General features: G+C 38.0%; 1 protein-coding gene across 9 annotated transcripts; it reads right to left on the bottom strand.

Annotated features, from left to right (window-relative positions):
- Positions 1 to 245: 245 nt before the first annotated feature.
- On the bottom strand, positions 246 to 15,952 carry b3gat1b (beta-1,3-glucuronyltransferase 1 (glucuronosyltransferase P) b). Of its 9 annotated transcripts, none has more exons than XM_049469126.1 (8): positions 15,886 to 15,952; positions 15,523 to 15,654; positions 12,372 to 12,465; positions 6,882 to 6,989; positions 5,478 to 5,635; positions 4,192 to 4,703; positions 3,256 to 3,552; positions 246 to 2,593 (listed from the first exon to the last, which is right to left on the bottom strand). In XM_049469126.1, the coding sequence occupies exons 5-8, from the start codon at positions 5,599 to 5,601 to the stop codon at positions 2,507 to 2,509; spliced, it is 1,020 nt and encodes a 339-aa protein (XP_049325083.1). In that variant the 5' UTR covers positions 5,602 to 5,635; positions 6,882 to 6,989; positions 12,372 to 12,465; positions 15,523 to 15,654; positions 15,886 to 15,952; the 3' UTR covers positions 246 to 2,506. The 9 variants fall into 9 exon arrangements, with proteins under 9 accessions (XP_049325083.1, XP_049325085.1, XP_049325086.1 ...); XM_049469128.1 differs by lacking the exon at positions 15,886 to 15,952 and adding an exon at positions 5,988 to 6,142 and having other exon boundaries at positions 15,523 to 15,879; XM_049469129.1 differs by lacking the exon at positions 15,886 to 15,952 and adding an exon at positions 5,988 to 6,142 and having other exon boundaries at positions 5,478 to 5,632; positions 15,523 to 15,879.
- Positions 15,953 to 15,954: the final 2 nt, after the last annotated feature.

Raw genomic sequence — 15,954 nt, 5'->3', positions numbered from 1 at the left:
GCAGAAATGAACATATGAGTTACTGTAAAACAGAAACACATGAGGTTTATGTGTTTTACAAGTTTCAGATCAAAACACTTACCTTCAGCATAATGCTAACTTAATACTAGAATTGAATGGATGGGCTAACAGAAATTAGCAATATAATACATCAATCTCTCTGTGAGTTTTGGAACTTGTGGCCTGTACTGAAGGCCTGTGGTATAGATAGACCAGACTTAAGGAAAAGAATATAGAACATTAACTTGGTGCAGCAGTGCTGTTTTTATTGGCACTTTTCTGTTGTCTTCGTGTGCATGTTTGAACTTGAACTAAACCAATGAACCAAAAATCAGAAATTGTTCTTAAATGACAAAAATCTATGAGAAGTAACTGACAGTCATTTTTCAATACCAAAGTTTTCTCATTAACATACCAAACCTACTTAACAATAAATGAACATTCATGAAAGTCATTAACACAGCTATTACGCTGGCTATTATACTGAACAGGCTTGTTTTCTTCTTGTTTTTTTTTTTTACAGAAACAGTTTTTTTTATAACTTTTTTGTAATGTATGTAAATGTGAAATTAACACAGATGTAAAATTCAGTTCCTTGTGAAAGCGAATACATGCTAGCAAGGGCTGCACAATATATCTATTATTAATTATTATTACAATATTTGCCACCACAGTTCTGATGTTGTGGAAGTGCAATATGCAAAGGAGCCTCTAGCTAAGTGCTAAATGCTAAATTTATGTGTGCGCTGTGAGGGTTTTGACCACACAGACTTTTTATGGGTGTTTGTATGAATCAAGGCATTTAAATTTTTATTTTTTTTATTTTGTAGGCTGATTTTGAACCATTCTGTAGGCCAATTACCAAACCCACTCATTAGGACTTTCTAGTGATGCCCTAACTCACTAGTGATGCCCTAACAGCAGGAGGGTGAAGACCAGCACATGCCTTCTCCGACAAATGTGAAGTCAGCCACTGCTTCTTTCCAAACTGCCCCTGATGCAGCATCACCGAGTAGCATTACAGCGCACTCTGAGGAAAAGTGCAGCGACCTGGTTCTGATACATCAACTCACAAACGCAGCCTTGTGCTGATCAATATCATCACCCTTTGGCGTGGCGAGGGAAAAAAGCACCATCTACCCACCCAAAAAGAGCAAGGCCGACTAGTAGCCGACGGCAAGCTGCATGAACAGGATTCAAAATGGTGATATGAATTCTTAAGTATTTATTTATTTATATTAGCGTTCATTTCAGCCTGACTATGCTAGAACCCAGTATGACCAGGCTTGAGCATGCCAGGATGCTACAATCTGTATGTTGTTCTGGTCAGGAGCTGATTAAAGGGCTAGCTTCCCAGCATACAGTATGTTTTAGTCTGGATGACCATCTTTTCAACCACCTTCACTATCGAAGACCATCTTAAATGCCATTCAAAACCAGATAGTAGAAGAAGGTGGTCTTGATCTGTTTTTTTTTTTGTATACGAAGAACCCAACAGTGCCTTTATTGCAATCCCCCTATTTAAAATAGTAAACTTAATACTCATTTAATACATCTATGGCTGATTCAGTTCATTCGCGCCATCACCACCATACACCACTGTGTATATACAGTACACAGCAGTAACAAACATGCATTTTAAATGCATTTTAGGGTGTTTTGAGTATTTAAATTTTAAAGCCAGCCCTAGCATATTGCAATACTTATCACAATCACCATACCCTGTTTTGTCCATATCGTGCAGCCCTACCCCATGCAGTATCTTGAGCTTTGCCAAGTTCTAGCACTGACCTTTTGTTTCAATAGGCTACTGTCCCCATCTTAAGCCTTTAGCCTGAGCCCTAAAAGAAACCCAAAGTTTCTACAAAGTAGACAAAGTCAAAGTAGACAAAAAAGACAGAAAAAAGAGCAACACTCTCCAAACATGAAACAAAAGTGCTCCTCATTAGTGCTGGAGTATAGCTGGCTATCTGAATGGCCCAGTGTGTCTCGGATGAGGACAGAGTTCATGTCCACTATGATAATCAATCTATTGCTCAGTGCTGACTCACGCCGGACAACAGATTCTTTCTTCTGTGACCGATCAAATGGCTATCGAGTGCGAGAAAACAGAGAAATCGACTCTCCGTAACTAAAGGGCAGGTGGAAAATGTCCGTTCTCTTGCTACCTGGAGATGCTGGTTATTTTCGAGGGCCTTTTTTAGGGTCACTTGAAAGGTTGGCTGGAAATGCAGTGCATATATGTAAGTAGTACATGCTTATTAACATGGCTCTAGGACGTCTGATCAGTGCATTCCTCCTTTAATATTGAAAACAGTATTGCAACGTCCCACACAGTATGTGCTTTGAGGCTGTATTAATCCAGGGAGAGCAGGGAGAGGGCCTGGTGATGTCGTGATGTACGTGTTTGTATATCAGGCACACTGTGGTACCAGTTTTTACGACTACTAGGAGCTTTGCTGTGTGTGTTTTTATAATTTTTTTGGTGCAAAGCTGTGAGAATCCCTCATATTTCCACATTAAAATCTGTGAAGCCCCTTTTCCCTTCGTTGACCAGCACGGGTCTTTCCGTCCGAGTGTGCCAGACAAGGACCTGCATAAAATAAAAAAAAAATACAACAAAATCAGCTAAAATCGGCTAAAAAGGTGTTTAGAATCAAACTCAGTTGATTGTAATTGTTAAACCACTGAGGAACGTCCAGATCAATTTTTTTTTTGTGTTTACCTTAATGTTAAAAGTTGTCTAATACCAATACAAATACTGATATGATTTTCAGTCTGTCAAAGACAATCCTAGCCAAATGTCACCAGTCACATCCATTACCACCCACTGCACTGTCCACTTTGGGTGGTAATGCCTTCTATGATGTATTTCCATGTACACATGTTACATCCACTATCAGACCTCACTCAAACTTCCCTTCAACTTCACTTACAAGATAACACCTTACAACCTTTACAGGTGTGGGCATTCTCAAGTCAATTCCTGAGGTAGCACTTCATCATCAATTTACATAGAGCTATCACATTACTTTTCTCTACATGGTTTTAATGGCATGTTTAAAAATGGCAGAAAATTAATAAACGTCTGGACTTAAACAATGTCAAAGCACTAAAACTACAGATATTATATTAAGCTTTCATGTTTCACTGTCAAACTGTTTCTCACTGCTATCTGTAGAGAGTTCAGAAATATAAAAAAAAAAAAAAACACTAATAGCAGAAGTGGAATAATGTAAGAAAAAATAAGATCACCTTCGTGCAGTTGTTGGCCTTGGGTTCCAAATCCCCAAGAGTGACCAGCTCCCTCAGCAGGCTGCTCTCCTGGTAGCCCCCTTTAACTCCCTTCAGCTTAAAATAGGCCTGAGGTTTGTTGAGGATGAGCTGCAGGTTGATAGCGAATCCCGCCATGTCGATGGCGAAAGGACGGTGAGGGTCAAACACTGTCCTCCAGCCGTACACTTTACCCATGGTATTGATTTTGGGCGACTCATAACGAAGTCCGCCAACGAAGGCAACCGGCCAGACTGACACCTTCTGCGTTGAGCGCATCTAATGTGCGGCAAAAGAAAAGACAGGGTCAGACAGGAGGGGCAGTTTTCATCTTAACTTTTTAGGTATTGTTTAAGCAAAGACTGATTTTTACTGTAATTATCACTCCAATTAAAAAATATATATATATAAAAAATACACCTATTTAAAGGGGAAATCTGGTCTGAAATAGACTTGGGGTGTAGTAAAACATGATAATGAGTACAAACATTTGTTAACTAGCCCACATCTGTTTGCCCTCAGCATTATGAAATACAGCACTTTTAGTTGATTCTTCCAGCAGGATTACAATGCTAATGATAGGGGCATATTGCTGCCCAAGCAAAGAAGTCACTATTTTACACCATTTACAAGCTAGTAACAAAGTAAATCCATACAGTGCCTTAAGCTCTGTATTTTGGATGTGGTCTATTCAACATACCAATAAATTCATACTCTTTATTATGTTTCACCACGTCCCTTTTAGCTCTTAAATGTGCTAAAAGTGACAATTTTATATATGTGGACGGAGCTCATGTGAGCTGTTGCAGTGCCATAAACCAACCAATGAAAACAGAGCATTTTTTTTCACAAGCCCTTAATTAAAGGTGGTAAATGTTACTGTAAAACAATATACAGAGGCCACATGTCAAACCTCACCTCCTCAAACAGCTCCAGGCTGTATGTGTTGTCATCATCTGCAAAGTACACAACCCCTCGGTGGTTGGCGCCATGACCAAGAGATTCCCTGAGCCAGCGCAGGCCAAGGTTCCTCTGGGCAGTTCCACGAGGCACACGTGTACCCCGGGGCTCCCTGTGCAGCCTGTAGGCCCTGGGGGTTTCCACACTCAGGTGGGTGTGGTTCAGGCCCATGCCACGCAGCAACCTGGACACCAGCGAGGTCTTGCGGGGGGCATCCTCCACCACAATCCAGTGCAGGTTGGGCACGTGCAGTAGAGTGTTAGCTAGTCGAGTCAGTTCTGCTTTCTGGACGGGTCGGGTGTATGTAGGTGTTATGACGTGGATGACGGGCAGCAGGTCAGACCACGGTGGCGGCCGACCATAAGCGTATTCCGTCCGAATGAGTCCCGGTGAGGCGCTGTTATATAAAACGCAGGATTCTTTCAATGTGAGGCTGTTGTGATGAGTCTTGCTGACGACACGCCTGTTATCTGTGACAAACAGAGGGACATGCTGTATTTAGATTGATTTAAGGGGTGCGGATCATTTTATAGGTTTCAGGTCAAAATAGCCATTATGTACATCTTTTTCAGTTTCTAGAAATGTAAAGAAATTAAATAGAAGATAGCCCACTTGTTTGAGTGGCAATTCAACTGTAAATATGTGCAAAAAATCATAATGCACAAAAAGATTCCTGCAAACAAATCCCTGCAAAACCTGAAAGACCACCAAAATGTCCCAAAAACTGTAAGAAATTAGTGTCATTAAAAACTATCTATATGTCCTGGTAGACAGTCAAAACTGCTTACAAAGATGCAAAAAAAATGAGTGCTCGAACAGCCCCCTTCCAGACTTGATAAATCTTAAAACTGCCCACAAAAATATAATTAAGAACCTCCAGTAAGTCCTGGTAGACCATCCAAACTGCTCAATAAAATTTAAAGTAAATCGGTACTCATAACAACCCCCTTCAAGACCTGGTAGACCACCAAAACTGCCCACAAATATTCAGAGCATAGGGGTCACCAAAAAACTGCCTCACCACACAGTCCAGACCTCAACATCATTAATATGTATTTGTGAGGACTTTTAACACATAGTCTTGGAGGTGAACACTCAAACATCAAATAACAGATTTTAATAACTTAATTAACATGATTAATGACTATTGATTGAATATTGAATCCATTACAGAAGGTTTCTGACAACAACACCCACACCACATCTCAAAAATATGAAAATAAAGATATGTCCTAATCCTAAACCTGAATTTTTACCCTTCCGGGTGACAGGCTGTGGAGTGACTGGGCTCTGATTCCAGACAGTGATGAGTAGCATCCATGGCAAAATGATCAGCACCAGCGCGAGCAGGTCTCTTCTCCTCGGCATGTCCACGTCCTCATCAACACCATGGCATCAGCTGCTGGGGATGAACAAATGAGAGACCACTTATTACACAATAAGCCATTTCTATTAAATTAATCTTTTTGGTGTCTAGTTAAAGCATGTAGCTCTCATCTGTTGATGTACAGTCTATGTTAATCATCCTCTAACACCTTTAAATCAGTGTCTGCACCTGAAATACCACAGCAGCACCCTAACCGTCTAACAATCACCTACCAACGGTTTGAAAACGAAATGGAAAATCATACATGATAAGCAACAAATAGGAATAAAAAACAACTGAGTTGGCAATTCTTCACAAAGTTACAGGGAGACAAACAGAGTTAAATTTCAGAGCATAATAATTATACACAGGTGCAAAAAATCAGTACTCAGGGGAAGACGAGCTGTTTGCAATTGAATGGAGTGCAGTCATCAATGGGTCATCAAGGAACAGGGACTGTAAGATCTCAAATTTGAGTGAATGGAGCAGGTACAGAGACCAGGAAGCGTGACAAGGAACCACCTGAAACACCACAGCAGCCACCTAGCAACAAAGTGAGAACTTCCTTGTTGTTATTACCTTATTGTTACTATTTACATTATCATGAATTAGTAGTATTGCTGTATTTTTGTATTGTATCTGGTAAGCTCTCTTCTACCAAGAGAAGTGCTATATAGAAGCCTTAACATGGAAATTAGTTCAGCAGAATTATTTAAATGCGGAAATTAGGGCATTCTTTTTACGCTGGCACGGCAGCATGAATTTAAAAGAACAACAGTGTGAATTCAGATCCCTGGGGAGTCTGCTGGACCAACACACAGCTGAAAAGGGCAGAAAGGGTGATGTTGCTTCTTCAGGCTGGCAGCTCATTCACTCCTTTGGGGGGGTTCTACAGAACCCTACAGAGTGCATTTAGACCATAGCTGGCACCAAACCAGTGGCATAATAAGGACTCTGAGGGAAACGTCTAGAACGGATGAGTTGTAAAACAAAGAAGAGCTGTCGGAAATTTCTGAAGTTGTTGTTTGGTATATTTATGGCTGATGCTGGCCTTGTTTGTTGCCTTGTGTTTTGTAGCCGGAATGTATGATATCTCTGACTAGCGATGTAGTGCAAAAACAATGCACTGATCATCACACAATCACTTCGATTCAGTTGTACAAATGTATTTTTTAAGAATTTCAGAATTCTACCGCAAACAGAAATTACATACATCAATAGCAAAATATGGCAATTTACCAGAATTACAAAAAAATAAGAAATAAAAAGACATTATACTCACAAACTATGTGAACTTTGCGTCCATTCCTTGTGTCCACTGGGGTAGGGTTGTTTCTGCCCATTAGGACGGACAGGCTGGTACTGGGCAGGCGTCTGAGGGCCGCAGAGCCTGCGGAGACAGGAGAGGTCATCCTGCTGGAAGAATGCCCCCACTCATCTGAACAACAAAGGCAGCAATTGTGGACGTTGATGGGGGGCGGCAAAGCAAGACAAAGGAGACCCATCGACAACAAGCCACCAGCCCAGCAGGCTGGGAAATCTCTCCAGTTGAGTGTTTGAAAATATTAGGCTGTGTTTTCTTCTCTCCTCCAGTCACATGGCTGTGGAGGCGGAGATTTTGTTTTGTGTGGATGGGCACTCCAAACCAAATATCCAATGTTATCCAACCTAGAACCCTTGAAGGATTTACTGAAGCCTGATTGAACAAACTGGATTGACCCTTAAAAAGGTACTTAAAAAGTTCTTAATCTCAAGGGAGAAGATTGTACGCAAATATTTGAGCACCCCTGTACAAACCATATTAAGCTCACTGTCACAGAAATAGTTGAAAAAAAGTTTAATCCAGAAGGAAATGTTGGATTGCAATGCTATTTGGAAGAAAGGTCAAAGTTACCAGGAGCAATAAATGAATAAATGACTAATATTGGCAACTTTTGGTCATATTTATTGCAATAAAATTGCTAGAAATCTTCACAGAGAGTTGGAGAGGTTCCTAATGGTGTCCTGCAATAATCCATTCCATAGAGCCCAAAAATTTACACAGTTCCTTCAGAGATAGGAGGAGTAAAGTCTGGCAATGTGGCTGGTCATGGCATGGTAACTTCAAGGCAAGCTTTTTAGATGCCAGCAGTTTATTGATGAGCATTGTCCTGTTGAAATAGTGCATCAGAGTGTGTTTAGAAAAGGTAGAAGCATTTATTGTAGGACCTTTTTAACTTAACTTTAGGCTGTGAAAGTGCCTGGAATGAAGATTTCTTTTTTTTTTTTTACATGTTTTTAGCACATTATTCCTAGGATTATAAACACATGATGAGCACAAGGCTTCTCCAATACATGTGCAGCCAGCCACAATTTCTTATCCATTTATCACCAGTGCAGCCACCCAGAGAAAGCATGGCATATTGGAAAGCATGGCATATTGTGCTCTCTCTGACTCAGGCTGCTGATGCTGAAGCAGAATGACCTCGGATTTAAACTTGTGTACCTGGGTCACAGTATCAGCATCTTATTGTTTTAATGGATTTTTACTCATGCTTCTGTACAGAGTTCTTCTGTTTCATATATATTTTTGGGTTGTCTAGTGGGATTAGATTCTCAGATTTTCCATTATGTTCACGCAAGTGAAATTCACTACAAGCACCACCGCTTTCATCTTTTTTTAGCACTGACCAACCCTGTTACCACATCTTTTAATCTATCTCTGCCCACAAGTCTGCGCTGCCTCCGCATTCGATCTTCATTTATTGTACCTCACACCCTTCCTACGCAGCACTGAGCGGTGCTCTGCTCTTAAAGTAGTGGAAGCTGTCAGCAACACATTTATCAGACCCTCGCTCACCCCCGCATTTATCTTATTATAGAGTTACTTTAGAGTTAATTTAATTTAATTTATTTTCATTTCTCTTTATATACAAACCAAATAAAACAGGCTCATTGTGTTACTGTACCTTTTAATAATTAGTACAGTGCAGTAAGTACAGTAAATGACTGTGGGCAGTAAATGATATTTCAGGGTATTTTTGCAATAAAAAACATACATTTTTTTTTAAACAGTTTGAAAATTTTTTTTTTAAATTAATTTAAAGAACACACTATTGCAACAAAATAAATGTTAACTTTAAATTTTGTATAAATATAATAGTTTTAAACATTTAGTAGAAACTAAATAAACTTTGATTTTGGATAAAATTACAACAATGAAAAAAATAAATCTACCACAAAAGTAAAGTGCAATATTTAGTGTATGCATACGTACACCTATACGGATGTTTTTAATCATTTTTTAAAAATTATAAAGATAATATTGATAAACGATACACTATAGTACACCTCTACTTGGAATTCCATAATTTTACATTATGTAATTTAACAATGACTTCTATTATAATATTTAAGGCATTTTTTTTTTGTTTTTTTCTGTAAAGTTGAAGATACGAAAGAGACAGATACAAGGTTACAGTAGTGACAGTAGTGAAATGTAAATGCATATCAAACAACAACATCAAATCAGGCTCAAAGTTTCAGCTTAGTTTTCATATATAGAACTGGGGTATCCACACTGCTTAAATTAAGAAAGGAAATAGAAAAACAGAACTGTTCGCAAGCATCTTTGCTATTTAAACAACACAGACACAAGGTGTGAAAATAGACTGATGGCGGGGTGTAAGATAGCAATTTGCATCGTAACATGCCTTGCGCAGGGTGTAACACAGAGCTCTAAGAATTACCCATTGTTGTTACTACTGTACGTTATATGCCTGGAAATACCAACCAACAACTGACGATAGCCCAGCAGCTAAACTAATGAATTAAATTGAATTATAATTCATTCTTTGAGTAGAAAATAAAGTAGATGAAGTTTTTTAGAGAGTAGTTTGCTTTATTAAAATGTATAAAATATTAAATCTACATAGCTGTTCATGAAAGTACAATAGGTATGTCCAAACTTTTGACTGGTAATGTATTTTAAAAGAGGTACATATATATATATATATATATATATATATACAAGCAGATCTAAAGCTGATACTGAGTGGGCACTTAGCCGTGAAATATGCAGCGCTTTGGCTAAAAGCAGATCCGTGGGATGTTATAAGTACTTGTTCATTTTTACTGAAAGCCAGGCTAATGGCTGTTGCTATGACAACTGAGGGAACAAATCGGGTGGCAGACGGCGCATATGAGCGACAGACAGCACCCCCAACATACTGCCTGTCCTCCCTTTAAACCACTTCAGCTGCCTGATTCGTCGAGAAGCTATGAGAATGTACAGCACTAACAATTAACATATACACTTATTGATTGATATAGATGGTCAGAGCATCTCTAGTTAATTTACAAATACATGAAAAAAAAATCCTAAAAGAAAGATGGGAAGGAATTTTGCATATTTCTCCCTCTACAGTGAACAATATCATTCGACCATTCAAGGAATCAGGAGGAATTTCAGTTCATAAAGGGCAAGGGCACAAGCTTACGCTGAACACCGTGATCTCCAATCCTAAGACAGCCCTGCATCAAAAACTGACATTCTCTGGGCTTGGAAGCATCTGGCAACTTTTTTTTTAGAAGATGGACGCTGTGACCTCCAGACAGTTATCAAAAATTCCAAAAGCCAGGGTCTGTTATGGTACAGGTGTTTGTCAGAACATTTTTGTGATTTTAGAATTAATGCAGAAAGGTACACTGAGATCCTAGAGCAACATATGCTGCATTCTAAACAAAACATCTTTTCCATAGGCATCTATTCAATTTTTAATAAGATAAAGTAAAACCACATGCTGCACACATTACAATGGACTGCCTTAAGCCCTGATCTGAGCAAAATAGACAATTTGAAATAGAAAAATGAATAAATGACCCTGTACTGTTGCACACATTAAGGGGAATAGGATACAATAAAACCTTAAACACTTGGTAGTCATTGTTTTAAATGTTATAAGAAGAAAACATTACATTTGACTTTTCCCCCCATCTTTTTTTATTAAATGTGTTGTAGGCTGTTGGATGGATGGATGAATGAATGGATTTATAGATGATAGATGGCTAAAATAACAAAAAAAAGGCAGAGATTTCAGACGTCAAATAATGGAAAGAAAATAAGTTTATATTAATAAAGTTAATATATTTGGTGGAATAACCCTGGTTTTCATGCATCTTGGCATATTCTCCTCCACGAGTCTTACACACTACTTTTGGATAACTTTATGCCACTGCTGGTGCAAATATTTAAGCAGTTCAGCTTGATTTGATGATAAATAGACACATTACAATTATTAACAATGACTATAAATGATAATATATTCACTATAAATAATTATGTCCACTATAGATAAAAATATCTCACTAATACAAAGAGTACAAGAATATAAACAAAAAGATAAAAAGGCAGTAAGCTGATAAATGAAACAATGTGCAAGAGCTACATTGGTATAATGTCTAAAGTGTCAGTAGTGCAGATAAAATAAACCTATGATTTATCATTTCTTGTGTTAATGAATTAACAAATTAAATAAAGCTGACCAGACAACATATTTTCTTTGATTTTTTTTTTTTAGTTCATACTATCAGCAATCAAATAAAAGTCAAAGTAAATGTAAAAAAAACATTGCACATTTTAAAACTTGCCTTTTCCATATTGTTAATTCTTTTTTTCTGATTTGGGGTTGTAAATCATACCAACTCAAACTCAGAAGCTCATTCAGAGCATATCTCTTATGTAACAGTGCCACTGGTCTGGTCACAAACACTGGCAGGAGCTTCGGTCCAGCACACACAGCTTAGCCTGTGCTCATCTATTGACGGCTGGAGAGTCCCGTCACGTGGACAGTTCCTGACCCTGTTCAATGAGTTCTGGATACACACTGTCTGAGTCGATTCTTTTAGCCTGGAGAGAGGTTTCCGTGCTCGTAGTCACAGACCATCAGATCAAATGTGATCTCAGTAGCTGGCTGTAGTGTTTCACGGGATTGTTACTGAGGCTATTACCTTCAGAGCTTGAATGTACTGTAGTTGATGCACACTATAAAATTGATATTTATTAAATACAGCATAATATTATTTGAATATATTATATTAGTACTATAAAACATAACTGGGCAGAGGTCGTAAGCATAAACTAGCATTCATTCTCTCCATTTACTTTACCCTGCCTAGTATACAAAAATGTGTTTCCAAATGTTTATAGAAACCCTTTCTAAGGAATGTTTTCAGCGACATTAAATTGCACCAATTGCACACAGCTTCTGTAGTCCCTGTAGAGAGGTACTACCAATGGAACAGGACTCTCTGGAGCAGATAAACTAGATAAACCTGCTGGCACCATGCCTGGCTAGATAAAGAGGTATAAAGTTCCCCAACATTCAGCAGCATTAAATTGAGGTGGGGCGGTGGTCATCCAACTAATACAATGCACAAATTAAGGTCCATAAAGGCATGGTTCGTGAGTCTGGTGTGGAGGACCCAACCAAACAAATGCTCTTCTAGATGAATAAGGGAACATTTCCAAGGATACATTGCAAAATCTAATAGAAAAAAGTATTTCCCAAAAGAATGGAAGCTGCTTAAGCTACAAAATAAGGACCAACCAGTCCCTTTTTTCTTGTCAATTCCCAATTTTCTGTGTGGAATGAGATCAGATTCTGATATTTCTGATGCAAATAAATGTAAAAATACCACAGTATCGTAAATGGCATTACATTTACTATAAGGTTTCCTATGACAGTGATGATATAAATGACCTGCAGTGGATGTAGAGCTGGTGATGTGTTACCTGTGAGCTGTTGTCAGGCCTGTTACAGCAATTCAGTCCTCATCTCTCTCTCCCATCGTCCTCACTCAGGCCTTCAGACGCTCTGGCTGTTTTTCTGGGACAGAAAGCGAGCTCTTCAGAGCGGCGTTTAGAGCCGAGCTGCAGTGATTAACATTTCATCATCTGGCAGAGCAACAAAACCAGTCAGCATGAGGACCCTCACACTCCTGACAAACCCCCCCACCACAGAGAGACCCACAAAGCACTGCATCCCCCTCATTCTTTCTCTCACATCTCACACTGTCTCTGCCTTTTCCATCAATCTTACTCTCTTATACTGTCTTTACTCTCTTTCTCTTTCCCTTTAAATACTCTCTCCATCTCTTACTCTCTCACTCCCATCTCTCACTGTCAATCTCACCTGCTCAAATACTAGTTATTCTCTCTCTCTCTCTCTCTCTCTCTCTCTCTCTCTTGCTGTCTTTATTGTCAATCTCACTCCCTCTTTAGTCCATCTATTTATTCTCTCGTTCTTTCTGACAATACTGTCAATCTCACTCCCTCTTCTCTTTACTCTCTTTCTGTCTCTTTTCCAGTACCTTGACTCTCTTGTTCTTTCTCTTTACTCCCTCTCTTTATCTTTACCATGAATATCAAATACTCTCTAATTTTGCGTTTCTTTTATTTTTATTCTTCTCTATCTAAATTTACTGTCAATCTCACTCTCCATATTCTTTCCTTTTAATCTCTTCTTACTCTCTGTCGCTTATACTCTCTCTCTCTCTCTCTCTCTCTTTCTTTATTTCCCTTTAATTTAATCTCTTACTCACCCTCTCTCACTCTCTTCTCTCACTGTCAATCTCACCTGATCAAACACTTGTTACTCTCTCTCTCTGGCTCTCTTTCTTTCTCTCTTTCGCTCTCTCTCTCTTTCTAACTATCTTTACTGTCAATCTTACTCCATCAAACTCCCTCACTTTAATCCATCTATTTACTCTCTCGTTCTTTCTGGCATTACTGTCAATCTCACTCTCTCTTCTCTTTACTCTCTTCTCTGTGTTCTTCTTTACTCTGTCTTTCTCTGTCTTTTTCTGTCAATCTCTCTTACACAACTTTCACTCTCTTGTTCTTGTTCTCTCTATCTTTACAATGAATATTAAATACTCTATAATTCTGCCTTTCTTTTATTTTTATTCTCCTCTCTCTGAATGTATTGTCAAGCTCACTCTCACATACTCTTTTTGCTTTAACTCTCTTTCCTTTTAATCTCTCCTTACTCTCTGTCTCGTACTCACTTTCTCTCTCTCTCTTTACTGTGAATCTCACCTGCTCAAATACTGGCCTTCATAACAACAAATGTTTTCTGTACACTTCTCCACAAACTCCCAAAACAATTAATTATATCACACAATCAGATGTGAAATAAGCAGTCTGCAGAAAAAAATAAAATACCATGTTAAATTACTGACCCCAGATACAATCAATCAATCAGCCTGGATATGTTATCTTTAGTTTAGTTAGTTTAGAACAGCACATGCTAGGCTAATTATGCTAGTTAGCTAGCAAACACTGTAAATACACTCCTTTTAAACATTTAAATACAGCATATTTATGTATTTTTATCAATTAACATTAACTAAATTAACTAAAAGATAAAGCTAATTTATATAATTATTTAAAAAAAACATGTTTATGCAGCTTTTTTGTTGATTTCTGAAGCAAATAAATTGCCTGGTGACTGAAGTCCAGTGTTTGTTAGCAACGTTAGCCTAGCATCTCCCAAAACTGTCTCTCTATCCTGCTAAAGAGACCTAATACACAAAGTCTAATTTTAAAAATGACCATGTGAAGTAGCTGGTAGCAGGTTTCAGATGTTCTAAGCTTGGCTTAGTCAGGCTGATCTTTCTAGTAGAGCAGCTAAACTGTAAAATTCAAATAAAAACCTACCCTATGCTGATCAGGAGCTTATTAACCCTCTATGGCAGTGATTCTTAAAGTGTGGCACACCACCAAATAAATGGTTTTATTGTGTCAAAAACAAAAGATTATACAGGAAAATGCATCTGGGTAACAGGGTATGTCTCACTGGGTCGTAAGAATTTGCCTGGTTTTATTGAAAACAATGACATATTGTCACATATGGAAAAAAACATTATCTAAAATGAACATAATTTTCTTCTGTCATGAACTTCAAAATTAAAGTCATTTTGCAACATTTCTATTGATTTTTTTTATTGTAGGTGGTACATGATCTAAAATGTTTTAGAACTACTGCTCTGTGGCATGTTCTTTTTTATCATGCTGTTCATATATTATATTATTTAAATATAACGACACAAAATACAAGGCTCAATTCAAATTAATTGATTGTCAATTCAAATAATTAATGTAATATTTAAAATAGCTTTACCAACACAATAAGTGTATGTACTTGAATATGTAAATATGTATAATTAGCTATTTTAACAAATATTTGGTATTCATTCACACACTAAAGCAGTGTTTTTCTTTTGTTGCAGTTAGACTACTTTTGTTAGGGGGGTATTGCAAAAAGCATTATTATTTTTTTCAGTGTTTATTTGCAGTGTGAAACACTTTTTTCTGATAATTTAAACTTTCTGACCAAATAACAGGAAGTTGAGACATGATTTCATCACCCATTAGTCAAGTTGAGTCAAGTAGTTTTAAATAATAGAAGAAGTAAAACAACCTTTGCTGTGCCATAAAATTGTACAGTGTATATAGTGTTTCATATATCTACTGTAACTGTAGATTAGCCCTTGGTCCTAAACATAAATAAAAAATGAGGATAATCAGTTTTGTTGTTTCGACTGCATTACTTATGTGTACTTGCAGGGATTTAGATTATGGCAGTGAGACAGAATTTGGCATGACACCTGAAAAAGCAACCAACTAAATTGACAACATTCTACACAAACCAATCATTGCCAAGTATAGTGAGATACAGCGATGACAACAGGACATAAAGTTATTTTGTCTGCTAAACTTAAATTGCAGTGGAATATTAACCGGACCAAATGCACTGTATACAGTGTAACAAACATTTGAACACTGGTTCTGACTCTGGTTCTGACTTTTTGTAAAAATACCATAAAATACCCTCACTCATACTGACAATCACACAAACAGCCACACAGCAACTATGTCCTACCTTTTTTCCACAGGGATCCACATACAGGATGCTTGCTTCAACCCAAGAAGAGGTCATGCATGGGTTCAATTAACTTCCAGCAGCTTGGTTCAGATTCAGCACCCATGACCCAAAGCTTTGATTCAGCCAGGTCTATTAGACCAAAAGCATATAGTGCATTATCATCCTCGTGTGAAATATAAGACAGCAGACAGCTCTCAAAATCACATCTACAGCCCTTTTCTACAGCATTCTAAAGCAGCACTATAATTATTATGCAAGTAATAATGCTTAAAAATGCCAATTATTGATTATATAACTTAAAGGGCCAAAAATGGCCAAAAAACGACTGTCTTATTGCAGCAGCAGCCAGCTCCATCCTACCTCTCTCTCTCTGTTTCTGTCTCTGGTGGTCCAGACATGGTGCATCAAACCCCCCCTCATCCCCCTCAT

Source organism: Astyanax mexicanus, chromosome 20 (genome assembly GCF_023375975.1).
Source record: "Astyanax mexicanus isolate ESR-SI-001 chromosome 20, AstMex3_surface, whole genome shotgun sequence".
Taxonomy (NCBI): domain Eukaryota; kingdom Metazoa; phylum Chordata; class Actinopteri; order Characiformes; family Acestrorhamphidae; genus Astyanax; species Astyanax mexicanus.
Note: the sequence above shows the minus strand (reverse complement) of the source record. Positions and strands in the feature narration are given on the sequence as shown.